The sequence below is a fragment of the Aptenodytes patagonicus genome, chromosome 1, assembly GCF_965638725.1.
Source record: "Aptenodytes patagonicus chromosome 1, bAptPat1.pri.cur, whole genome shotgun sequence".
In the NCBI taxonomy this organism is placed as follows: Eukaryota; Metazoa; Chordata; class Aves; order Sphenisciformes; family Spheniscidae; genus Aptenodytes; species Aptenodytes patagonicus.
This window is the reverse complement of record NC_134949.1, coordinates 32184243-32210528: the sequence shown is the minus strand read 5'-3', so window position 1 is coordinate 32210528 and position 26286 is coordinate 32184243. Positions and strand designations below refer to the sequence as shown.

General features: G+C 36.3%; 1 protein-coding gene across 25 annotated transcripts in view; it reads right to left on the bottom strand.

The window, feature by feature from the left end:
* Window positions 1–26286, bottom strand: part of NRCAM (neuronal cell adhesion molecule) — a 166543-nt gene that overhangs the window by 29682 nt on the left and 110575 nt on the right. For 11 of the 25 annotated variants that reach the window (XM_076331191.1, XM_076331072.1, XM_076331126.1 and 8 more), the window contains 15 exons: window positions 16452–16595; window positions 15339–15450; window positions 14848–15014; window positions 14617–14764; window positions 13942–14066; window positions 13238–13267; window positions 11873–11974; window positions 8704–8901; window positions 8520–8590; window positions 7441–7666; window positions 7020–7135; window positions 2932–3136; window positions 2610–2732; window positions 1407–1583; window positions 261–296 (listed from right to left, as the gene is read on the bottom strand). In XM_076331191.1, the coding sequence (XP_076187306.1) occupies window positions 261–296; window positions 1407–1583; window positions 2610–2732; window positions 2932–3136; window positions 7020–7135; window positions 7441–7666; window positions 8520–8590; window positions 8704–8901; window positions 11873–11974; window positions 13238–13267; window positions 13942–14066; window positions 14617–14764; window positions 14848–15014; window positions 15339–15450; window positions 16452–16595 (1980 nt within the window). The remainder of the gene's footprint in view (window positions 1–260; window positions 297–1406; window positions 1584–2609; window positions 2733–2931; window positions 3137–7019; window positions 7136–7440; window positions 7667–8519; window positions 8591–8703; window positions 8902–11872; window positions 11975–13237; window positions 13268–13941; window positions 14067–14616; window positions 14765–14847; window positions 15015–15338; window positions 15451–16451; window positions 16596–26286) is intronic. The other 14 variants (XM_076331144.1, XM_076331171.1, XM_076331201.1 and 11 more) reach the window with 3 other exon arrangements.

Genomic DNA, 26286 nt, shown 5'->3' with positions numbered 1-26286 from the left:
CTTTGCTGAAGCAAAGCTAATGAATTCCCCTGGAACTCTGTGGCAAAATAAACAGATGAAAGGTATTAATAAGCATTCTGGATTCCTTTTAAAAAAAAACCAAAACAAAACAATAAAACCCACAAATGTTTTCTTCCAGCACTGATTAATACTTTGTATAGCAATGTGTAGTCCAAGATTTTCTGTCCTTACCACTGCAATTTTCCCATTTGCAACACTGCAAAATCCACACATTAACAAATCATGCAGTTTCATTTTACCTTTGCCTGCACCTACAGCAGGACGGAGAATACCAGCTTTAATGGAGGAAAACAAGAATAGGAACACTATATAATTAGATACAACACCAAAGGGAACATACATATATAATTTCATTATAAACCATGAAAACATGCAGACTAGATAAAATGTATTAATTCAAATAAATTAGAAACAATCCACTTATGCTGAACACTGACAGACTATTACAAGACAAAAATTAATATACATGCATTTACAAAATTTTATTGCTCATGCTTGTTAAGATCCATGATTTAAAATAAATGTTGTTCATATGCAACCTTAATACACTATTAGAGAAATTGCATACCAACTTATCTATAGCAATTCCAATAAACTATAATTTTGCTAAGCATAAAAATACGTGGAAAAGATGGTATCAAAATACACTTTTAATATTAAGATGTGCAAAATCATAAAAGGCATTCCCCCCAAATTTCCCCTTTGCTTTAAATTACTCTTATTTTATTAAGCTTTCATATTTAAATAAATAACATCTTCAACAAAAGAACTGCCAAAATCAGACATCTAGAATGGCTATAAATGTAAAAATCAATAGTGACAGGATTGAACATTATACTTAAGAGTATTTAAATATTATACAGTGTCACCAGTTACTTGGGGCCATAGATTTATTTCTGCAGCTTTTTTGAAGTTACAGTTTTTGCCAGCTCTGTGAAAAAAGTTTAGACCTCACAGAAGCTGTTGCATACTTCAAAAGAGAAATAATTACCTCTAGCCCTAAAGCTGCATCATTTCAGTATTGTTCTCTGTGACCAGAGATGGTCAATGAAGCAGAATAGGTGAATGGAAGAAGACCACTTCAAATGAAGTTACATGAAACTTTGAAGCCCAGAAAAGCCAAAGTCTTAGATCTTGTAAGTTTATATCAAAAAGAGGGGCTTTACACCTCTTTTGGGGCTTCCACTACAGTAGAAAACTTTTGCACATCTTTTCTTAAAAACTATTTAAAATCTTGTATTAGTGTATAATACAGTTAAGAAAGTTCTAGAGAAAATCTTACTAGGGGCTATTTCCTTAATGGAAGGAAGGAGCAGTAATATTTTTAATAAAATTTGTAGTGGTTTTTAAACTCAGTGGGTTTTCTTTATACATACCCATCTTACCTTCATCCATAATTGTTACTGCTTCCTCAGTTATCTGACTTCCTGATCCAACTGAAGTTTGTGCGTTAAAATAAAACTTGTACCGTGTGCTGTAATTTAAATTTTTTAATATCAAGCTGCTCTCGTTGGCAGGAATTCTTATCTCTACCAAGGGACCTAATTCATGTGTGTTGTTAACTGTTGTTATAAGAAAGAAAAAAAAAAAAGAGTTCGTTAGGAAAATTGCCTACATTATTGTTAAAACAGGCTTTTTTTGCTTGTATTTATTTGTTTTGTTTGTCTGCTGCATTGTTCATTTCCGGTTATACGAATGATAATCTACAGTTTCAAAAGAAAGTCACCTTTTTTAAAAAGGATCTATGCGGGGGGGCTAAAATTCAACAGGGAGATGGGAAACACCTACAAGTTTTTTAAGTTCAAGTTCCATTCTCATAAGTATCTGAATCCAAGGCAATGAGTCCACATCAAATCATCTGAACTTACACACATTTGAAACACTGATCATTAAAAAATTCTGAAACTCTAAACAGCTATATTACAATAAATTCAGTATGTTTAGGGAAAAAAATACCGAAGTGACTTGTATCTACTGCCAAGGAACAGTGGAAGTTGGTAAGTGGAAGAAAACAAACTTCCTTAACCTGTGGAGGTTAAGGAGCACACAAATCTCTCAATTTCCAGTGTCACTGCTGACAAATTTCTGGGCAAGTAAGCAGTGGCACAGGGATCCTAAAGAAGTGATTTATAGCTCTGATATGAGTAAATGGCACATTTATGAATTTTTCATTTTAAAATTAGAATACCATGAAAATTGAAGAAGCAGACAACAATATAATTGGATGTATTTCAATCTACTTCTAATGATATTTTTTCTGCAGTTAGAATATAGGATTTGTAAGTAGTATCTTGCTTCTAACTTGTCTGTCAATTATATGTAGGACTTCACCTCCATTTTTCTGTGAAGCATGGTTTGAAGAAATAAAAGTAATGGAAAAATGCTAACCTTGTACTTGAGCAAGTGAAGTTTTCCCAATAGAGTCATCCATATTGTCAAAATACATTAATCTTTTTCAAACTTGTCATCTACAATGCAATCATATCTTCTGTACGTTATAAATTTAACGTAATTTTTTCTTAATAAATGGTTTGCTATTTGGTAGACATATTGTCTAAGTTAAACTTATATATTCATAATTAACTTACTTGGCTGAAACTTCAGTATATATGATGTCAAAACACCATTTGGATGGGTAGGCAAACCCCACTCCAGAGTCAGAGAGTTCAACGTTGGGTTAGTAATCTTCAAAAAGGAGGGTGAGCTAGGAACTTTTGAGAAGAATATACAGTAAATACAAAGTAGATTAACTTAAAACAGCTCATGAATTATTAATTCTTAAGAATATTACTGTATTGAGCCAGATTATTATTTTATTATGTCCAAGATGCAAATTCAGCAATTACACCCTTAGTGTTCTATTTCTGAATATACCATGTTTAGTTTATTCTTTAGCTTCTCATTTCATACCTCCTTCAGGGGTCTTAAATACTTTGTCTGGGCTTGCTGGTCCTTCTCCTTTACCATTAACAACTCTAACATTCAGCTTGTAAGAACTATAGGGCTCCAGCCCTGGCAACATTCCAAAAGTCTTGTTTCCCCTGAAAGTCAAGATCTTTTTTTCTACATGCCGCTTACTCCTTCTGGATAGACTCTGCACTTTCCAGTAGTAAACCTAAAGACAAAAGAAAATCTACAGTGAGTGTTTAGGTGTTCTGATTTTACAAACTCTTAAGCTTTTCCACGAGTATCCATGAATTGTAGGTAGGAATAACTGCAATTTTATTAAGTTCAGTTGAGACACAGCATAGAGCTTTCCTGCTCCAGAAACAGACCTTGTCCAGAAACATTCATGTCTACACAACTGGGTGAAGACTATCATCTGCCAGTTCTGCTAATGCTCAAAGCCAGTTTGACACAAGTTCTGGTTTGGAACTGCATTAGTATGTGATGGTTCTCATGTTAGCAAGTCCATCTGAGAGGCCGGACTCATTCAAACCATCCATTCTTGCAGTAAGATGTCTACACAGCTTCCAAAGCAGAGTTGCACTTCGCTACCTTGTTATGTCACACACCTGACCATGCTATTCTCTGTGATGTGGGAGCCAAGCAGATATTTTAAATGGGAAAGAAACCAGAAGATTTGTCTGGGCTAGAAAAACACACAAGTTCTGAAAGGACTCTGAGGTTATAGTCATGGAATGACCTCTGCGCAGGGACAGGAAGACTATTCCTCCATTTATGTGACAATTAGATCAGACCACAAAGCTGATTCTGGTGTCCCTTTTGCTGATTGAGTTTCTAAGAAACTACAGATGAGCCTCAGAGGTAATTACCTTGACTGCAGTCTATTTACTACACAGTCTCTCTACCATGCTATCTGAAAAGATATTAACAGTTACCCCTACAAAGACTTGTGTTACTACTAGGATTGTCACCTTCAAATACATCAATGTTCATTTTTCACAGCATAATTGTCATGCATGTATGATCACACACTAAAACTGATAAAGCAATGTAAATGGGTAAAATTCTGGTGCCATTTAGGCCAACTGCAAAACACCTCTTTTATTAAGGAAGCTGGGATTTCACATATGAATTCAAAAAAGGGAGTTGTTAAGACTTATAAAGCCCAGCTAGATAGCTTATAAAGCAATGTTACACTAACACCAGCCTTCTATTGCTAACAACATATCATTTCACTCTAATCACTGTTAAGTGCCACTGTGTTTTACATGGCTTGAGTTAATGTTTTTCAGCACCACCAGCTGTCATCCTGTAGCTCTCATCCTACCAACTAGTGTAGAAAGCCGTTTAAAAGCTAACAAAAGCTTGAAGTGTTGGTACTATTAGTATTGAAACTCATCAGGTATAGTTCATGATATTTTAAGAATTGTTAGCCAGTAACTTTTCACAAAGCACATTATTATAGTTGGGTCATCACTTGTCACTAGCCAGGCTGAAATTAAAAGAGAGCTTTAATAAGCTCGGTTTGATAAGCAGTGATTTGGAAGAGGAATATGACAGTAAAAGAGACTACCTCACATTTTTCACATACTGTATTGAATAACCACTGAATTCATAAGAATAACAGGAAAAAATGGCAGAAGTAACAGTGAAAAGAATTCTTTTTAAAATTTCTTCTTAGGTTTGAAATGCTTTATAGTACCACAGTATATCGAGTAACAGCTAGATTAATACAACAGCAAAATATGAGTGATGTGCTGTAGACTGCTGCTAGATAGATGTCTTCTTGCTTTGTTCATACATTTGTCTTCATGACATGACTCTCCAGAGAAATACCCCTCTCTTTATTAAGAAATGTGTGCCTAATGCAACACTGCATATTGGGCTACCGTCTGAAACAATTTTATTAATTATGAAAGCCTGAGTTTGCTAGTAGGATTTTGCTGATGTGTTTAAAAAGAGATAGTCATGTGCTTTGTAAGCTATGTCAATAACCAAGACATTTAAAGCGTGCTTGGCATCCATGAGAAATTTTCAGCTTGAATTCAGAGAAAGCTTTATAACAATAACTATCCACTAGGTCTTAGGACTTGTCATGCCTTGCCTAGTTTCTAACCTATTTTAGCTTGATTTAGCTGTATCTGCAAAAATTAATTAAGAAACTTTTGCTGCATCTGCAACTTACTGAAGGATATACCATTGTCTTGTTTGTCCTAGCCATAACAGCAAAACTACTCAGTGGTCAGGTCTGTTGTCAATCCTGTGGTCTTGAGCTTGTTTTATTTATGATTATTGACTAACTTATTTTAGCTTCAGTTTTGCTTAGCTTTGTGTAATTGTGTGGTTCTCCTCCCCACAGAAAAAAAATCATACTGTATACAGAGAAGGACTAATACACTAAACAGAAGTAATCATGGTATGACTAACCCCTTAGACCAGCTGGAGAGGAAAGTGTGCAACCCATTAGCAAATACAGGACAGAAAACAACCCTCAGAAAGTCTGAGGAAAAAGAAATCTCCATCTAAACTTGGGATGATGACAACTCACTGTAAACATGCCTTTGATGGGTGAGAACTTAACACCTGATGTATGGGCAGACGTTTGTGTCTATGGATTTTTTTGTGTTATTACTGATCTTTAACAGAAATTTGTTGATTTGGATTATGAGCATTAGTGTTGCTGTAACTGGATTAATAATAAGCATTAACTTCACTAAATTCTAACTCTTTAATCCTCACATAATGGGACGTTTTATTTTGGTTGCCCATTTGTGTGTGAAATACCAGGTTGATATGAGACTGTCATCTAACAGGTAAACATCTAATAGACTAATAAGTCCTGTTTTTCAGCTGAGTTTATTATCTAGGGCAAAGCACCACACTAACTACAAATACTTATGCTAGCTCATACAGAACTAGCTTGAGTCTCTCTGAACCGTATTTTGTGCCAGGTAAGTGACATCCACATACCAGGAACTCACATTCATGTGGTAACCAGCTGTAACGCACTGAAGTTTGGTTTCAATGCTCTTGAATGCTATTCCTCCATTTTATAAGTGTGATGTACATTTATTCTCCTCCAAATATTCTTTACTCTTTTCATTTTTCAAATATTTCTTTTTCCTCCTTTCATTTAAACAGAAGTTGTTTAAATTAGTCTGTCTTACGAAGTAACCTAGTTCAGGCTGTGTAACTAGTTAGAACATATTTATTAGTATACTTGTAGAGGAGCAAAGAAGTAATTATTTTTTATTTTCTTCTATTGTTGCATAGGAAGTCAGTGTATCCTCTCATTCCACTCTTCTCTCCACAACCAGTCTACCATGCAGAGTCCACTCTTGAGTTTCTTCTGATGGGCTTCTAGTGCAATCTCTGAAGCAACTTTTGCCATCAGATTTTCCCTGTTGTCCAGGGACACCCGTTCCCCCAGTTTCTAATCTTGAAGTCCTTCTGTCTCCCATTCTCTAGTAGTTGCAGTCTTTTGTCTTCAGCACAACCTTCTCAGCTATCATCAAAGCCAGCACATTATCTTACACTAAGCTTCCTTCAATTATATGTACTCTCCAAATCTTCTGCCATTTCCTGTCTCCTTAAATTGAGCTTTTAAACTGAGCTTTTTCCTGGCCCCCAAAAAGACACAGCACCCAGCATAATCTAGCAAGTGGCCAATTACTCAGATTTAAAGATGTGATTAATCATATTATGGCAGAAGATGAGTAATCTTAGCATTAGACCTAGAAGAGACTCCTACAGAAACTATTTCTCCTCATCCTCTACATATCCTTTTGGAATAAGATCTGTAAAACTATTATCAGTTTTTTAATCTATATAATGTGTGCAAACTTAATTGCAAACACATCCCGTTTTTCTTCAAGGACAATGTCACAGGAGGCTAGTGCTACAAGGCTGGAACATTGCTGAACTTTAAATCAATTGTATCAATGCTGTTGTTCTTGTCAGCAAAACTTGTGAGCTCACTGAAAAGCAAGAGTCCTTTTGTATGTTAGTTACTTCAATCTGGATACAGTCTCATATATGAAGAGTGATCTATTTTAATAAATGAGGAACAGCAAGCTTTTGACTGTACTTACTTTGTACCCTTGAAGGTGTCCTCGGACAGTTTTTAGTGGAACGGGGTCCCAGTGTACCTTTGCCAATGTGCTGTTAATAACATGAACCTGCACATTGCCTGGAGCAACCATCGGCACTGTGTGGAAAGGGTGCAATACGTACCTAGTTAGAATGACACACCACACTAACATACTTTTTCAGAATGAGTCTTTGCATTGCACTCAAGGAGTAGGTTAAAATGTTCCTATGTTAAAAAGCTGACCTCAGGATTAATATTACAGATTATTATGAAGCCTTATTATCTCCAAATTACTACTTAATTAATTTTAATTAAAAAAATAACTACTATCCCCCCTTTTCAATATTTTAATATTTTAAATACCCATTTAGGTTACACATTTAGTTGCTCTTAGTAGAGTTGAGTCAAACTACAAAACTTACAGTCTTCCCCTGAATGTCCAATCACCTCTGAGGGCTCTGGTGCATATCCCAGGTCATTTAAAGCTTGTACTTTTATTTCATAGGGAACAAAAGTTGGTGTACCAGACACAATATATTTCGATACATTTGCAACTATAACAGATGTCCATTCATCATCAACATCTTTCTGACGCCAGCTGACTTTGTACTGAAGCCCTGGTCCATTAGACTGAAAACCTTTTAAAGACTGAAATGAGAAGAAATATTTTTTTAAAATATTCTGAAGCATCTGCAAAATCCAAAGTCACAAAGGAAATATACTGATTCTTCTTCAGAATTTTACTGAAAATTTACCACTGTGTTCTGTGACAGAGAAGCACTGCTGAAATTTCCAAGCCATGCAATTTAGGTTTTACAGGAGGTCAGTTTGGTTGCTTTTCATTCATTAGTAAAAATTACATTGAATGGTGATCCTGGCTAATTCTCACGCAACCATACATTGTGATTTCTGTATACATATTTTGTTTTCAAATATTTCTTAAGAAGTGGAAGAGGGAAAAACAGACTTACACCAAGTCCCTATAAACAGTGTTCCCTAGACAATGTTTCTTGCCTGATGGAGATAGATAGATATCATCTCTCTGACGATAGAGAAAACTTTTCCACAGAAGTTTTTTAGTGGAAGAGTGCACAATAATTTGGTTTATCACAAAAGTTGAGGGTAGAATCAGGATTCACATTAGAATTAATTCTAAAAATAAGACTCTACTTGAGATAAACCACCATTTACATATTTAAGTTTTCCTAAATTGGTAGCAAAACATCCTGTATTACCAAATTCATGGCTTATCTTGAGAAATCACTCAAGGAAAATACAGCACCTTAAAATTTTATTTTTTTTTCATAATGCATGCAGCTTTTTCCTGAAAATGAAGACGGGGAAATGTCTGGATTTTACTCTTTTTCAAGAATGTTTTAAGCAAGCAACGCATTGGGTATTCTCATAGCGTGTTCACAGTTAGATCATTATTATTTCTCTAAAAAAATGCTACTCACAGACCTGAAAACAAACAAATGAAACCTCCAAAAAACAAACTTACCTCCCATGTTATTACCAAATTATCAGGTTCTGAGCCTATCCCTTGTACATTAGAAGGATTTTCATCAGGGTCTAAAAATAAAATATTTACACATGAATAAGAATGACTGCTGTTTGCATTCCAAGCAAATTCAACACCATTCATAGTATAAATCAATCACTGGTAAGCGGGAATAGTTATTTACTTGCAGATTTTGTCAGGTACTGCTCAGATGGTTCACTCGGCTGACTTCTGCCAATCTCATTGACAGCTATCACACGGAATGAGTAGTTGACGTACGGAGACAACTTCAACTGTATTGTTGTCTGAGTTCCAGGAACTTCCGTCTGGTAATGCCATACCCCTGGTTCATGCAGCCCATCTTCATACTCAATCACAAAGTCTGTAAACAGAAATTGAATCCAACTTTATGTCAAAACTTGCAACACCTTCCTAGATCAGCGTAGGCATTTCTGAATGAGCTAATCAGAAGGGAGTGATCCAATCAATGTTTTTAAGAATCATGGAAATTGAAATACAAGTACATAAACCAGAACAAATATAATGTGGATCTCAGAAGTACTGCCTAGGTAGAAATATAATAGAAACACACTTACTTTTATTATTTGGTAATCTCACTAATGCAGCTACCTGTCAGGTAACACGTTATTACAAGAGCTCTCTCTCAGATACTGGATTTTAACATAACAGGAACCCTTGAACTATCACAGCAAGAAAGTGGGACAAGATTGGAATTTTGATGTAAAAGTAATATTTGGCTGACAAATATATTGGTCTCAGTTGTATCAAGCTGACAGTAAGTAGTACCTGTACAATATTAAAACTCTCTAAGTATTCCATTTTCCCCAGTGAGACTGGCTTAGTGAAGAACTATTTAAAGTCAAGAACCAGTACTTGAGGAAAGTTTTCGAGAACGCTTTTCAGTATCTTCAAATTAAGTCAAGGAATGTATGTTCAGAAGCTAAATTTCTTGAGAGTTCTCTGTGTGAACATTACAATGATTACTATTAAGACCCTACAGAGTATATAACCTCAGGGATAAATAGGTTTGTAGAACTCCAAAAAGAAAATCATATTCATTATCAAAGACAAAGGGCATTTTTTTTCAACTGTGAAACAGCCAAAAAAGATTCCTGGCTCTTAGGTATGAGATACAAATTTTGAAACACTTAAGAGGAATTGTTAGGATACAGTAAATAAATGGGAGAAAATGTGTAATCTGAGTATATTCCATGGAACCTTAAGTTTAGATACACGAAATTTACATGAGCATCAAATGTTTGTGTGTTGTGTAACTACATTTTTGCCCTATCTCATGTATAGGTGTGAACAAGAAGCCAGAATATGACTCAGAATACATCCTGTTTGCACTACTAAAGAAATTCTGAGGGGCATCTAGAAATTGCTTTTAGAAGAATACCTACAGTACCACACAGAAATAGTCCACAACAGTCAAACTGTTAGCCAAGATGTTCAAGAATTAAAATAGGTAAGTAGTACTAATCATAGCCTTCTGGACTTAAGGCTTGCAGATTTCATCCTGACCTGAGGAGTAAGAAAGAGGGAAAACTGGCCCCAAATTACTGCCTGAGTTATAGCTGGTGTTCTGTGCTCAGAGAGAAAGGTCTTGGGATGCGATATTTTCTGGACCAAAGTCTTTGTTGAAAAGGTACGAATATTACATGCTAAAAATAAAAGCACCCACAAAGTTTTCACTACTGCTTTTTGCTTCTCTAGTAATTAGCATTCTGCCTGCAACTCTAGTAGAAAAATTTATAGGATACTTCAAGGAAAAAAAAAAAAAAAAATCTATTTGAGCTTTCAGAGAGATTCTAGCATGTCAATCTTATTACTCGTGCAAAGGGATCACTCATAATGAAGTGCTATCCTGGAGTCTTGATCTGCACGTTGAAGTGATAGCAGCAGCAGTAGCAACAACAGGCTTACTTATGAAGCAAATGTCTTATTTTGCAGGCTCTCAGGGGACCACACAGCAATAAAAGTTATATCATAATTAAAACCAGCATTATTTAGTCAGAAGAGTTCAATTTCCAATATCAGAGTACATGCAATATCTCGCTTCTAGAAAAACTCTGACATGAGCCAACACCACTCAGTATCATCTCTTTTGAAACAGCGTGATCTCATTCCTACAGAAAGGCAAGACTTGTGTCTTCTGGTCTGGAAAAAAATGAAAATACTGATACAAGAGTATATGAATTAGCCATAACTTAAATACAACTCAACTATTTACATTGAACTTCTATATATTATATTTTTGAAAGTATATTACTAGTTGATATACATTAGACAAGTCTGAAAGTGTAAAACTTCAGCAAAAGCTCTTGGTGTTTCATTAAAGTGCAATCAAAATCTTTGATGTGTTCCGAAATTTGTGAAATTCTGTTTTTACAAAACTTCCTTTCCAGATGCCTGATGGTTATGGTTTGTGTTCAGTGTTGATACTGACCAGCATCAGACCCTGGAGAGCAACACCCAATAAGTCAGCCTAACTCATTCATTCCAAATATAATCTGTACACTGGTCTTGGTAACTTGTGGCAGTTATTAACTAAAAATACACTGCATAAATAATTAAATAATTACATTAAGTTGCTCATAATGAAAAAGTTGCCCTGACAAATCTTTCTGATCCTATTATTTTTTGGAAAACAAACAGTAACATCCTTCTTCCTTCCTCCTAAATTCCCCCTCCATTCTCTTTGCTCAGTATAAGCAAGAGTATCTTTCATCATGTTCTGCTGGGAGGAATGATAGCATTTAAGATTGATTTCCTGTCTCAGAAGTCTATAGATGTTTATTTTCTCTGTCTTATGGACATGCTTTATTCCTTCAACTGTCTGGAAAAACAGAAAAACTATCTGCATTATATTTCCATGAAGAATAAGTTTCTGTATCAGCAGTGATGGATAATCTCTAAAGATATTGGTACTGATGCTATTTCAAATTCTTGGGAATTACAAAAGAGTTAATGCAAGACGTTAGTAGCTCTCTCCTTCAGAAGCATGCAACTAATGAACGAGTCTACTCTCTACATATTCATAAGACTGGACCTTGTCAGACAGAGCTCATATCAGTATCAACTTCTATGTTAACTAGCACAGGTTTTTGGATCAAAAGCTCAGCTCTTTAGGGCAGTAAATAAGTCTTTCTGCTTGGTTGTACAGCAGAGGACATTTGGTGAATTTTTGTTATGTAAGTAGATGGCAACTGTAGCAAATGAATTTACCATTCTTGCATGCTGCACACAAAATTTATCTCAGAACTCTTTGGACTCTGAGAACAGTTAACGTAAGGCTGTTAATGTAATGCAATAGATACAAACAAACATACTTGTAATGGGACTGTTATTTTCGTCTCCTGGTATCCATGAGAGTTCAACACTTCTTTCTAGCTGACCTGTCAATTCCAAGTCAAAGGGTGGATTTGGCCGAGCTGTAAATCAAATAAACACAAAGTAAATAAACACACCAGAATATGCAGTTTCATCTTTGAAAAAATCCTTACATTCCAATCAAAATAATTCCACAAATGCAGGGCAGATCTACTCACTTACGTAAGCATGACTTAATGACCACTAGCATGCAATTGTTACAAAACAGAGATAAAATGGAGAACTGATATATCTGGAAACTTCTATACATTAACAAGAATCTATATTTGATTTTGTCTATGTCTGACTGCATTGTGATATAAAAATGTAATGAGATGCAAAGAATTGTGAAATGCATGTTTAGTTTATCTTTGAATGATTATGGGTGGTTATCTATTGTAACTAGAAATATTTAATAAAACATGGAAAATAAAGAGGCATTCACATCAAAGAAGCTTTTCTAGAATCTCTACCAAGTATTTTACATGTGAATTCAAAACAAGTATAGATCAAATAGAAACTAACTGCAAGTTACTAAGTCATTTATTTTTTGCTGTACCTGAAATACTATGCAAGCTGTTAATATACATCCTTATAATGCATAAAGATGTAATTGTCCATTCCAAATTGCTGAAAATAATTCATTATATGATTTGTTACACAAAAATCAAGACTAATGAGTAGGTTCGTTTAAGAATACATAAGCAGTTTCACTGAATGTGATAGGATTTTCATAAAAGTGCTTAAGATGCTCATACTAAAAAGTATTTTAGGCGTATTATATCGCATTTTAAACCCCAAATTAGGAAAAAATGCTACCAAATTAAAGGCTGTATACTGTCAAATTTAAGATTGTACCTGACTGACAGATTTTGGGGGGAATTTCAGCTTTAATTTTAAAATCCTTATTAGCAATTTCATCAATCATAAATCAAACTGGTCAATATGGTCCTATCCATTTTATGAGTGAAGTAAAATGAAGATAAACTATGAAATAAAGTACACCAGGCCTACAAAGTTGTCACCAAAAGCAATGTAAAAACATAACATAATTTGGCTGGTGCAAGTTCTTTGATAGTGAGCCTTAATTAAAAATAATTTATCTCTGAAAATCATTTATTCCCTAAAATACAAAGCAGCCTGCACTGTAAAGTTCCGAAGTCCAGTATTCCAGTAATGAAGCAGTTGGTAAAATGGGACCACACACACAAAAAAAAACCACAGGAAAAAGGGGGGGAAAAAAAAAAAGATGTTGCACTTTGCAATAGGCAAATGAGAAATATATCTGGCAGGTGATGTAGAAAGAGAACTTTGTATTAGTTTACCGTAAATGATAGCTGGAGTTGGGGGAGCAGCTGAAAAGAACATTAATATAAAGGATTTAATCAGTTAGTAGCCAAAGAAACAGAATACTGTACGTAGTTAAAGACTATAATTATTAGAGACAAAGAAAAGTTAATCTATTTAGAGTAAATGGTTGATTTTAAATAATACATTGATAATTTTTCACTGAAAAGTTATAAACGTATTCTTGAATATTTTATCCATTTTTTTAATATGGATAGATCAAGAAAATAAATAAAGTAAGCAATCTTACAAAAACTTTTAAGTAAGTAGTAGAGGTTTGGCGTATGTCATTCCTGGATAGGCATAAGATCACAACACAATTTTAAAAGACAAACATACTTGACTTTGAATCTCAGCTTGAACTCAGATAAGAATCATGTTCAAACACTCTGCAATCTGTGTTAGCTCAGATGTGATCCAAATAAAAGCCTATACAGCATGAAACTGAATGTGTCCTGTTGCTACTGGACCCTTTTGTAAGTAGCTGATTCAAAGGCAAACTTTAGGGTAAGACTGTATTTTTAAAAAACTGAAACACATTTACAAATACGTGACATTTCCTTTGTCCTGTCCTAGAAACCAAAACTATGTTTGTTCTTTTCATTTTAAATCTAATGCTGTTTTCATACTTAACAATAATGAAACACAGTTCTGCTATCATAAAGTTTGAGAGTATTCTTACCAACAACAGTAAGCACAGCACTTGCTGAAACACTGTCCAGAGTAGTATTAACTATGCAAGTGTATGTTCCATCATCTTTATCAGTTACATTCATAATGGTCAAGTTGTCTTTACCAATTAGAAACCTGTAAATACAATAGATTCAGCCACTGATTTTTCCATAACTGGTACTGTTACAAGAAACTTGCATAAGACATTATCAAATCCCACATACTTGTGTATTTCAGCAAATACCTAGACAGCAGTGTAAGCTATGGGACTATGACAGCCTTTTCTACATTGCTCTTGACCATCTTCCCACAGTAACCGTCTATCCTAATGTGCTTTTATTTCCAAATATACTAAAACAACTTTTAATTATCTGTGATCTAGAGCAAAATAGTCTTCCATTATCCCTTTGGCTTCTTATGCCCATTATCTTCTCCTTACAATTGATATACATGGTCAATGTGCACAATTAAAAATTTTTACATTTCATTTTATTTTGAATTCTATCTTAGTATTTTCACCACACTAGGTAAGTCCCTTAGTCACCAAATATGGGATAGTGATGGTATTTATCAGTTGTCTTTGGAAAATGTTAATAGGTCAATATGTTCCTTTCAAAGATCAGGAAAAGGAGCAGAAAAAAGAAACTAGAAGATTAAAAATAAAGGAAAATTATTTTGTCCATACCTTTCATCATCTGGCAGTTCATCATTGTCCTTCAACCATGTAACTGTTGGCAATAAGGTAGAATCATGTTTTATTATACACTCAAATGAAACTTGGCCATATCTCTGAATCACTTTGTATTCTGGCTGTTTAATTATCATTGTTGGATCTGAAATTTAAAATGGCTATTAGATATTTAGAAAGTCTGAAATTCTATACTAACCTGTGATGAAAGGGTGATTAATTTCTTACCTTTAACTTCCAATTGCACCTCATTTTGTATCTTTCCTAATTCATTCCTTGCTACACATGTGTATGTACCAGCACTATCCTTTTGAGCCACTGGAATTTCCAAGGTTCCATTATCATGGAAAATGTATTCATTGCCACGCAAGATGCTGCCTTTCACTCCCTTAAACCTTTATATAAAAAGTAGTATCATTATCCAACATCATAGTTAAATTCTGTTGTATTTTAAAAAATACAAACTTTGGACTGCCACAGTAGAAAATACAAACAGAATCACATAATGAAATTTCAACTTGACTCTGTAGGGATAACTTAACTGTTGTTACGTTAAGTATATGTAATATTGTATTAGCGTATTGTAATTAACATATATTTAAAAATACACTATTTTAAATTGTTAATAGAGTAAAAATAGTTTTAAAGCTTTAAATGTTTGTTTCCATAGATATAACTGGCTCTTTTTACGTAACTTAAGCACCACAACTATAGCTTACCATTCAATTTCAGGCTTAGGTGAACCAAAATAAGCACAGTCTAGCAACGCAGGACTATCTGCAATGACTTGATACAGTTTATTAGCAGGAGTTAGAATTCTTGGTGGCTCAGCTGAAAAGACAAAGATATCTGGATATAGATGCAAATACAAAATACTAAGACATCAAGAATGGCCTGAAGAATTATATGTTAACATCCTTCTCTGAAGTGATTTCTGGTCTCAGTCTAGGTCCAAGTATGTTCTACTGCCAGCAGCCTGAGGAAACATTAATGTAGGAGAATTATCTTGTGCAAAACAAATGCTTCTTTCCTGTTTACAAGTAACAGAGATGGGCACCAGAGGCAATGATTTCATTTGGAAAATTTAAATCAGAATATACTTCAAGAAGAGAAACTCCTGGGAACAGACTGAACTATGTAATTCCAAACAAACCTGCAGGCAGAAATAAGCTAAGATATATTTTTGGTGAAACACCTACATTTTTTAAAGGAACCATGGAACCAAAGTGAGTTCTTTCATTTAAAAGACACTGTCTCTCAATCAAAAGGTCTGCCAGTTCCTGCAGGAGAGTCTTTAGAGGTCATTCTGCCCAGGATTTTGCTACTAGCTTTGTTAAATTCAGCGAGAAGAATTAGAGAGGCCACAATGTTTCATAACTAGAAACGCGTTCTTTGGAGGCCTTCAAGACAAATGCATAATCATGTCCCCTTGCAATAGCAATTTAGAGATCATCTATTTTAACTGATCCAAAGCGTCCACAATCAATGAAAATGTACTGAAATATACTAACTTAAGGAATATTAATTCCTGCCTTATTTGTTATGCTTCCGTTTGCTCGATTTACATAAACCAACAAAAAAAAAAGAGATAAAATTTATTCCAAGTTTTCCCCAGCTTCCACAACTATCCTTCTTACTTAGGAATAGTGAAAGTGAAATTCAGGAATATCCTACAAAAAACAAAGTATGTATGCCCTTGCCTTTTACAGGGCTCAGGAAATACGTCCATTCCCACTGAAGACCTCAAGCAAGGCTTGAGCATGCAATCCGTGTAGTAGCAGGAGACAACTGAGTACGCAAGAAAACTGAAAAATATAAAATCTGTTTCTTACCCAGAATATTCACAAATGCGTTTGCCAGCAAGTATCCATATTCATTAGAAGCATTGCACTGATAGACAGCACTTGACCTTTCTTGCACATGTGAGAAAATAATGGTATCACCATCTACCTTTCTGCTAGGATCTTCTGGGGCAACTGTTGGTGTAAAGAAAAAAAAAAGTGTATTTCCTAAACTGCTGTTGGATGATATGTTTCATACTTCTGAAAAGTTGAAACAATTTGAAAGACCAATATGTCCTTTCTTCTATTTTCCTGGGTGACTGTTCACTGGTTAAGATGTGAATTTCAATACCATTACGGAAGTTCCTCCAAATTCTACAAATATTTAACTCAGGATGGTAGAGTTCCCATTTTTTGAGGGTTTTTTGTTGTTGTTTGTTTTTCAAAGAAGTGAAGCTGACATCATATTTTGCATGCGTTATAGAGGAAAAATACTGATATGACAAGATTCAGGCAAATACAGACACTATCTAGAAAAAATAAGGAAATATTTCTGAGTGTCAAAAGAAAACTATGTTAGAATGACATTGGAACTTTGCAATCCTCTGTGACTTAAAGGTTTCAGCTTTTCAAATCAGTTGTTATACCATAAATAATTATCCAAATATAAAAATAGCCTTTCTCAGTTGAAAACTATCTCAGAGTAAAAGGTAATTCTTTCACACAAAATCAAGAGCCTTCACAAGAGCAGTGATAGTAATTCAGTAGGTGGCACTCTTTCCCTTTTATAAGAATTATACAATGCCGTTTCCTCAACTGTTCTGTAATAGGCCTGAGCTGCCAAACAGCTCTTGCATCCCAGAATAATCGAGAATATAACTGAAAAAAAATTCTGAGATATCACTGAAGAATAATAGCTGTCACTTATGATACAACTGGATGGAATTAGAGAGGTATAACAGAGAAAAAACTTAGCTTGGAAAACCGCACTGCATAAAAATGCACAAACTATAGTTTAACATTTTAAGTAAGTATTAAATCAAAACACAACAATGTATTATTAATATTGAAACTTAATGGTGACATTATATATTAATATTAAAATAAATGCATATAAGCATAAATAAATGGATCATTTTCGCATTATAAATGCAAAATTTATTTGCATCATAATGCAAATAAATGCATAATGATGTTTGGTTGCATCATCAAATTGACACCCTAATATATTATTGGAACTTGAGAAAGCAAGTATATTTGCAGAAGACATTTTCATAAAAAATAATTTCTCATTTCTTTGGATTCAGAGAAAAGATCAATTAACTAAATTAACATCAATTTTTTTTAAGTGGCAAAGCCTTTTGATTCAGACAATAGCTTAGTACTCATCTGTAAAGAAAAAGGAGACATTTCTCCTACATTCTCTCAAATCTACTGAAGTATCTGTTACTGAATTCTCTCAGAGGGAAGAATAAAAGGGGACAGATGAAGAGGACCACAGTTCTGTGCTCCTGCTTAAAGGTATTTCCATCCTGGGTGAACTCTAAGGCCATTTCGCATGTAAAATAATTACATCAATTTCCAAAGAGATGCCTCAAGTACAGTTTTCAACTCCATTTTTAACTCTTACCTTCTATCACTCCGAGTTCAAATCAGTATCACAAATTCAAAAATTTTGGAAAGGAAGAAAAAGGTACTACTAGAATTTTAAATGCTTATTCTCTGGGCTTCTGGATTGCTGGCACTTATTTTTCTCCTCTTTTGCTTTACTTCCTATTGTGTTCCACATTGCTTCCTATTCTATGTAAATGCCATTTTCATTAGAAGATTCATGGGCTGAAAATAGACGGAGCAGGTGAGTAGCCCAGCAGGCAGGCCGGTCAGCTGTGAGAAGTGGTCTGTTTCTGCATACAAATCACTGTTAAATGGAAAATAAGCACAACGGCCCTCCCAGGAGGTAGAAGATCGGCCCACAGCCGTTCCAATCATGGCTACTTCCTGCCCCGGGCTCTGGGCTTCCCTCCACTCATGCCCTCTGAATCCTGCAGCATTTTCTGCACACAGACAGAGCTTTAATGGGTGCAGAGACTCCACCCCTCACACACACTCCCATACTTAATACCTTTCAGGCTGATGGTAGGGCCCCTTCAGAGAGATGGAAGCCATTAGTTTGATCCTCTATGACTGAAGAAGGAACTGGATCTTAAAAGAGTGATCTAACCATTAAATTATCATATAAAAAGAAAGATAGCATCTTCCCTTCCCACTGTTGTATTTAAGGGAAAAAAAGAGACATCGCTCTTCTGTTATTTGAAGGAAAGGAGGTAGGTGCCTGTTCTCAGAAAAGGGCTTCAAGCTGTGGGTCCCAAGAGGAAAAAAAAAACAAACTGAGGGAAGTGTCAGGTTAGTCAGTGCTTCCTTTTGACTGGTCTAGCCACTTGCATGCTGAAGGGCACCGATTTTAGAAAGCTCCCTGTTGAGACTGGCGTCTATTCAACAGTCTGTCTCCTGACATACCTCATCCTCCCACGCAACACCAACAGAACTTACACGTCTTTGCCCATGTACTCACCGTGTTTTGCAGGGCCAGGACCTAAAAGTTAGATGCTGTATCATCCATCTGCTTTAATGATCTTAAGCACACACTGCTGCACTCACACAGACAGAATGGTTGAGGCTGGAAGGGACCTCTGGAGGTCATCTTGTCCAACCCCCTGCTCAAGCAGGGCCACCTAGAGCCAGTTTCCCAGGACTGTGTCCAGATGGGGGAAGGATCACTTCCCTCAATCTGCTAGCAATACTTTTGTCTAATGTAGCTCAGCATAACATTAGCCTCTTCGCCGCAAGTGCACATTGCTGGCTCACGGTCAACTTGGTGTCCACCAGGACGCCCAAGTCCTTTTCTGCTAAGCTACTTTCCAGCTGGGTGGCCCCCAGCATGTACTGGTGCATGGGGTTGTTCCTCCCCAGGTACAGGACTTTGCACTTCTCCTTGTTGAACTTCCCGATGTTCTTGTCAGCCTGTTTCTCCAGCTTGTCGAGATCCCTCTGGATGGTAGCATGACCCTCTGGGACCCTCTGGCGTATCAGCCACTCCTCCCAGTTTTGTGTCATCAGCAAACTTGCTGAGGGTACACTCTGCCCCATCATCCAGATCATTAATGAAGATGTTAAACAGGACTGACCCCTGGGGTACACTGCTAGTTACTGGCCTCCAACTAGACTTTGTGCCACTGATCACCACTCTCTGGGCCGGGCCATTCAGCCATTTTTCTATCCACCTCACTGTCTGCTTATCCAGCCCATACATCAACAGCTTGTCTATGAGGATCTTGCGGGAGACAGTGTCAAAGGCCTCACTGAAGTCCAGGTAGACAGTATCCACTGCTCCTCCCCTCATCTACCAGGCCAGTCATTTCATCATAGAAATGTATCAAGTTGGTCAAGCATGACTTCCCCTTGGTGAAGCCATGCTAACTACACCTGATGGTTTTCTTGTCCTTAATGTGCCTGGAAATGGTTTCCAGGATTAGCTGCTCCACCACCTTCCCGGAGATCAAGGTGAGGCTAACCAGCTTGTAGCTCCCTGGGTTCTGCTTCTTGCTCTTCCTGAAGGTAGGAGTAACATTTGCTTTCCTCCAGTCTTCGGACACTTCTCCCAGTTACCGTGATCAATCAAAGATTATTGAGAGTGGCCTTGCAGTGACATCTGCCAGCTCCCTCAGCACTTGTGGGTGCATCTCATCAAGGGCCACAGACTTATGTGTGTCCAGTTTGCTGAAATATTCCCTGACCTGATCCTCTTCCACCAAGGGTACATACATCTCATTCCAATCTTTCCCCCTGGTCTCTGGGACCTGGGATTCCTGAAGGCCAGTCTTGCTAGTAAAGACTGAGGCAAAGAAGGCATGCGGTACTTCAGCCATTTCCATGTCCTTTTTTTCCTTTTTCTGGGGAAAGAGAGCAATGGCAGGGCCACTCAATCACTGCTTGTTTGCCTTTATAAGGATTCTGGTCACATTACAGGATAGCTGCATGAAAAGGAGAAAATGCTTTTGACATGTTTGACAAATCTGAATTTGGCACGGATAGGCAAAATAGCAAAGTATTACTTAAAATGGGTTTGTACAATCGGGATGATGAGTGATCAGGATTTGCTACAGGAGTTCTGCTGCTGTAATAGACAGTTGAACATGTGCCCTGTAACAGCCAACATTTACTCCCAATAACATCAAGTCTCAGCTTATGGACGTGTTTATGTCCTTTCTGGACAAAGACCTGATTGCCTGGTTTCACCTAATTTTTCCATCACTTTGTATAATAAGACAGCTTCTTGACTCTATAGCCACGTACAGCATATTCCTATACAGAGAAGGTATAGCCTCCGTCAGATACTCTTGTCACAGTTAGTCATCAGCACCCTGAGTATCTTCTGTTCATCTGAATGCATACTTCCATCTGTTTCATAAACTTCAGACAGCCCAAGCAATTACTTTTGTTAGTATGTTTAAATAACCACTATGGCACCATTATTACTTTTTTCCTGGAAAAAAAGACAGAATGAAATGTGCTCTCTGAACAGAAGCAGTTAAAACACACTATTATTCTTAAAACTGGAAGGAAAAATCCAGATTTTGTTGAGATGTTTTACCCTTTTCCGTCTATGTGCATTTATGCAAATTCAAGAAGCTAAACACAATGAAGAACAGAACAACTGTCAACTGATGATGCAGTTTATAATACAATGTTATCAGTCCAAATAAATGATACAAACTTCAGCCTGATCTGTAAGAAAGATATGTATTTTGGGCAGAAAATTATTAAGACATGAAATTGGTCTACCAACTTTAAATTCTTTAGCTCAGATCTTTAAGCTCTGTGTAAAATAGGGGAAAAAAAAAATCCATTGCTTGGAGTTGTGGGTTTTTTTAACTTAAACATAAAAATAGTGTTTTTATTGTGAGGGTGGTCAGACCCTGGAACAGGATGCCCAAGGAGGTGATGGAGTCTTTGTCCTTGGAGATAGTCAACATCTGTCTGGACACAGTCCTGACCAACCAGATGCAGCTAACACCCTGCTTTGAACAGGCAGGTTGGACTAGATGTTCCTTTCACCCTCAACTATGCTGTGATACTGTGGTTTTAAAATAACCTGACAAACAATGTAGATTGAAAATAATTCACTCGGAAGGAGGTATATACCTTTAATTGTGATTCTGTAATTTGCTATTGTTTACAAAAGCTAATAATGTGAAAAACATCATTCTTGAAATCAGAGTTCCTTACACTGTTACCACATTCTGAAATACAACAAAGTGAGTATGAGATTCAGCTGACATCAGAAGTTCTCAGCTCTGCTTAGACTCCAGGTCCCATAGGACACTGAACTAGGGTGTTTCTTGTTGTCTGAGAAGTATGATGTAACCTAAGATAGTATATATTTTTTTCCAGAAGCATGTTGTGGATTACAATCATAGTTTGTAAGATATGTGAGTACTAACTGTTTCTATTCTATAGTGAAAATGTTCATGTCATCCTCAGATGTTGTACTAGAGATTCCCTCTGGCTGAAAACAAGCTGGAAAAGAAAGGGACAAAATGACTTGACTGCTTTTCCCTGTATCAATGAGAACACATACATCTTTGGCATGTGTAAGAGCTAATCTTACCTAGATCAGTAAAATGTCACAGAAAAACACAGCAAAAGCAGAGAATAATTTCTCTTTAGAAAAGAGCAGAAATATTCATTACTGTCTTTAGATGCCTGCATCTCAAAGTTATGAATCAAAAGTAATCAGTCCTGTTCTGCATTCACAGTGACTACATATGATTGTGTTATTACATTCGTTTTCCAACAATGTCTGTTGTTTAAGTGTTATAGTGCTTAGTCACTCATTTCTTTAGTAAAGCTCAGCTATCACTTTGCATCAATAGCAGAATACTAGCTTCTCAGAGAAGCTGAGTCAATTATTTGATTTAGATTTTTATACTGAACATTTGTTGTTGTAGTTCTCCTATTACTATAATTCTGTCCTTAAGTTTATGCACAAATAATAGTGAATGTAAATGGGAGCATGAGATCAGTACTGGCTCTTAAGCCATGATTTTCAACAACTCTAACTTCAGAGACAGCTTTGAAGACCCCGTTATTGCGGAAATATATGAAGAAAGCAAAGACAGAAGGCTAGGTGCTTTTTTTCTGATATCAATGTAGAAACATATGGTCCTTGTATAGTGATGCTCACGTATGCTTTTCAAGTTCTGACAGGATCACAGGATCATTTGTATTATAGTAACTTTTGCTAGAAGTATCCTATCATTCTTCTTGACCTGCTTATTCTTCCAAAAACTCACATTCATGAGTAATTTATGAATATAGTAACCATTTTCAAAACTAGAAAAATCCTTCTGTGGTTAAAACTAACTACAGCTGAATGACTGAAATGGAATTTTTTAAGAATTATTTGTATAATTTTGGACATCCATTTTCAGATAGATTAGCTACGACAACAGAAGAATGTGATAGAACCAGGACTTAACATTATCAATCAACCAGCCAAGAAAACTGGGAGGAACATCCAGTATATAGTCATCGAGGTGGCTTGATAAGAAGATATGTTTCTTATGGAGGGACCTCCTGGTTTTCTGTAGATCATAAACCATGTGGTCTATGAATGAGCATCCAGTTCATATTCCTCTGGCTGTAGCTGACTTTCCTCATAACGTTTGAAAGCCCAAATCAGGGGCTATTATGCAAGACAGACCTGTTCTCTCACATCTCTGATCATATTGCCTAAAATACCGTATTATGTATTTAGAGAATGTTATGTGACTAGAATCCTTTTTTCTTCTTTTGGGGGGATGGGGCTGGAAGCTACGCTTTCAGAGTTGAACAAAAAACTGGTAGTGAAATAGCAAGGGCGGGCAGTATAGTGCATCAGACAGTTGAGAACCTATAGGGTCAAACCAAGACTGAACCTAAGCAAGAAAAACAAGAGACTTAAGTGATCCAGTTTTGCCTTACTCTATCCCTTACAGTGAACTGACAAAGACTTAATTCTGGAAGAGATGGGTCATGGAAGAAGATGCCCTTTTCCTTTTCTTACCAATCTCACTTGCTCCTCAGCAAAATATTTTCCTGTGATCACCGAAATCCTTGTTTCCAAGTTTCTGATTCTGATAGTACTATTACCTCCAAAGGGACAGCAGGTTATTACCTCCACTAGCCACAACCATCCTTTGACTATCTTGTGCAGAATAAAAAAACCCTGATTATCAAAGGTTTTCATATCTGCTGCAGTTCCTAGGCCAGATGCGCAGTTCCAATACAATGACAGCAGAAGGAGTAGATAAATGTCTGCCCTGGCAGCCCTCTCCTCTCCGAGACTGAACTCCTCAGGGCATCAGAGTCCAGCAGATTTCTCCCCACCCTCCTATGGCTGTGATGAACAGCTTTTGTGTGTACCCACAGAACACGATGGATGACGAATCTCTGAGCCAGGGATTATCAAGGCCTTTCACAAAGGAAATCTAAGGGCTAATGTTTCTCCCTTAAATTCGATGTGATTACTAATGGAGACTAACTAACACCTAAGATTCAATGTGAAATGTGATATAAACAAGTGAAGAACATGTTGAAAGAAGATAAACAGTGCCTTTCAGTGCACTACTTTGTATAAATCTAAGTGTGTGTATTTAATATTTAATAGCTCATCATGAACTGTAAACCACTGAACCAATAAATTAGTCTTTTGTGCAGTATTTGCAATGCCTTTCTGAAGTCCAATTATGAAAGTGCTTCCCCTTCCCAATTAATCCAGGTTGTTACTTTCTTAAAACTTGAGATACTTTATGCATGGTTTCCCTTTTGTAAAACCATGCTGAATATCTAAGCAGTAAAACACAACGGATTATGCAGCGGTATAAATAATGCAGATCTTGAGTGTTAATTGAAGCACAAGGCAAGGCAGAGTCATGGCCTGAACTTTCAATTGCTACTTGCCAAAGTAATTCTAATTGACCTCAACGGGACTGTGCATGTGAGTTCAAACTACTCCTGTGAGTAAACTTTAGGAGGTTAGGTCCTTATCACTCCAGCATGTCTGAAGCAGCTTTCTTTTCAGACATGCTGGAGTTTTTCTTTTAAGCGTTATTGTTGAAGAAAATTAATTAAAATATTTCAAAGAAACCTAAAATCTTCTTTAAAAGTATCTTTTTACTCTGATTAATATAATCTGGATCAAAATTTACACCATGGCAAATTTTTTTTCATAGGTCCTTAAGACACACTACCTTTTTCTTTGTTCTTCCCTTTTCCCTATTGGTATTTAAGCCTTACCCTTTGACTGAGATATGGACGAATGATTCTTTCTTCAACATTCCCCCTTCCTTGTCTGACTCTATTATGGAAAAACAAAACCGGAAGAATTAAGCATCTCCCAGTTGTGCTTTCCAATAGAAAATTAAAGTATTGCAAACAGATTACTGGGCCACAGGAGGCACATTGTGGGATATATGATGACAGCAGGGCTTTGAAATTCAAATGTAGCTCTTTTTCTTTGAAATCCTGCCATGGGTGTAGCTCTCTCAGCACTGCCCTGAAGCTGAAACAGCTGCTTTAGCTTCCTTTTACAGTGATTTACTAATCATTCAGTTGGAAGAAGAGGGGCTCAATTCTACAATTTAGTAACAAGAGAACAAAAAGGCACACTATACTTGGTTGTTTCCAGATCAGCTTTTGATAACTCAGAATAATACAAAATCACAAGAATCTTAAGAACTGTACTTTCTGTGATCGTGATGCTTCTCTTTCTTAGATGCCCTGACAGACTCAGTGCACTGGAGCATCCAATCAACTTGCACTTAAATACTTCAGGTGGAAAAAACTTCAGCTTTTCTCAGCAGTGAAAGTGACCTTTAACATAAGGCTGAGCTACCCAGTTCTTTATTTCCTGTGTTCTTTTCTTTTTTTCCCCCCTCCTGAGGTTGAGTGGCTAATTTAATTAAAGTTTCTTAATTTTTACTGAGTCCCCTTCTATAATACTCCGTGTACTGATTCCTCAAGGCCAGCCAGCCAATATATGCTGCCGTTGTATTTGGGAAATTCGGTGGCATCCTGCAGCTGCTTCTGAAAACTCTCTGTTTCTTAATGTTTTACTGCTATCCTGCAAGAATGCAGAACACATCATTGCTTTTCTGGAAAACGTACTTGTCTGTCATTTGAACAGCATGTCCTACAGCTTTGACAAGAAAGCAGTGTGAGGCAAAGGTGAATCTCATAGCCAGGTGAAAAAGATTTTACTAGTCAGGAGGCCTGAAAAGAAGAGTTAAACTATCAGGACAGCAGGATAAAAATGTCCTCAGAACAAACAAAAAAAAAGTTAATGGTAACTATATAGAAAATAGTAAGGAATATGAAACCACCAAAAACCCAGAAAGGAAAGAGCAGGACAGGTACCAAACTTTGATTATCAGACATGCATTATGATATATTTACATACAATATACACAATACAAAATTACATTGATATTTTCCTGTTTTCCTGCAAAACCACTGTTTGATAAGGTGGTTAATGTCATAACTTACATAACTTATTTAACCAATGGAAACTTCTCATTTTAAATCTCAGGCTAGAGATCTCAACTTACATTTAATTAGGATTCCTGAAAGAGGTTCTTTGCTAAATATTTCTATCTGTTTCAATATATACCCTTGCTTTCCCCCCCAAAGTTGCATATTTTTCCCTCCAGTTCAGTTTAATCTCTCTTGTATCCCAAATATTTTTAATATATCTAATGAGGGTTCTCATTTACCTGTTGCTATTTCCTAGATTCTCACTGTAGAGAATTCTCCTCCATGTCCCAAACTCCATGACATTTACTTCATC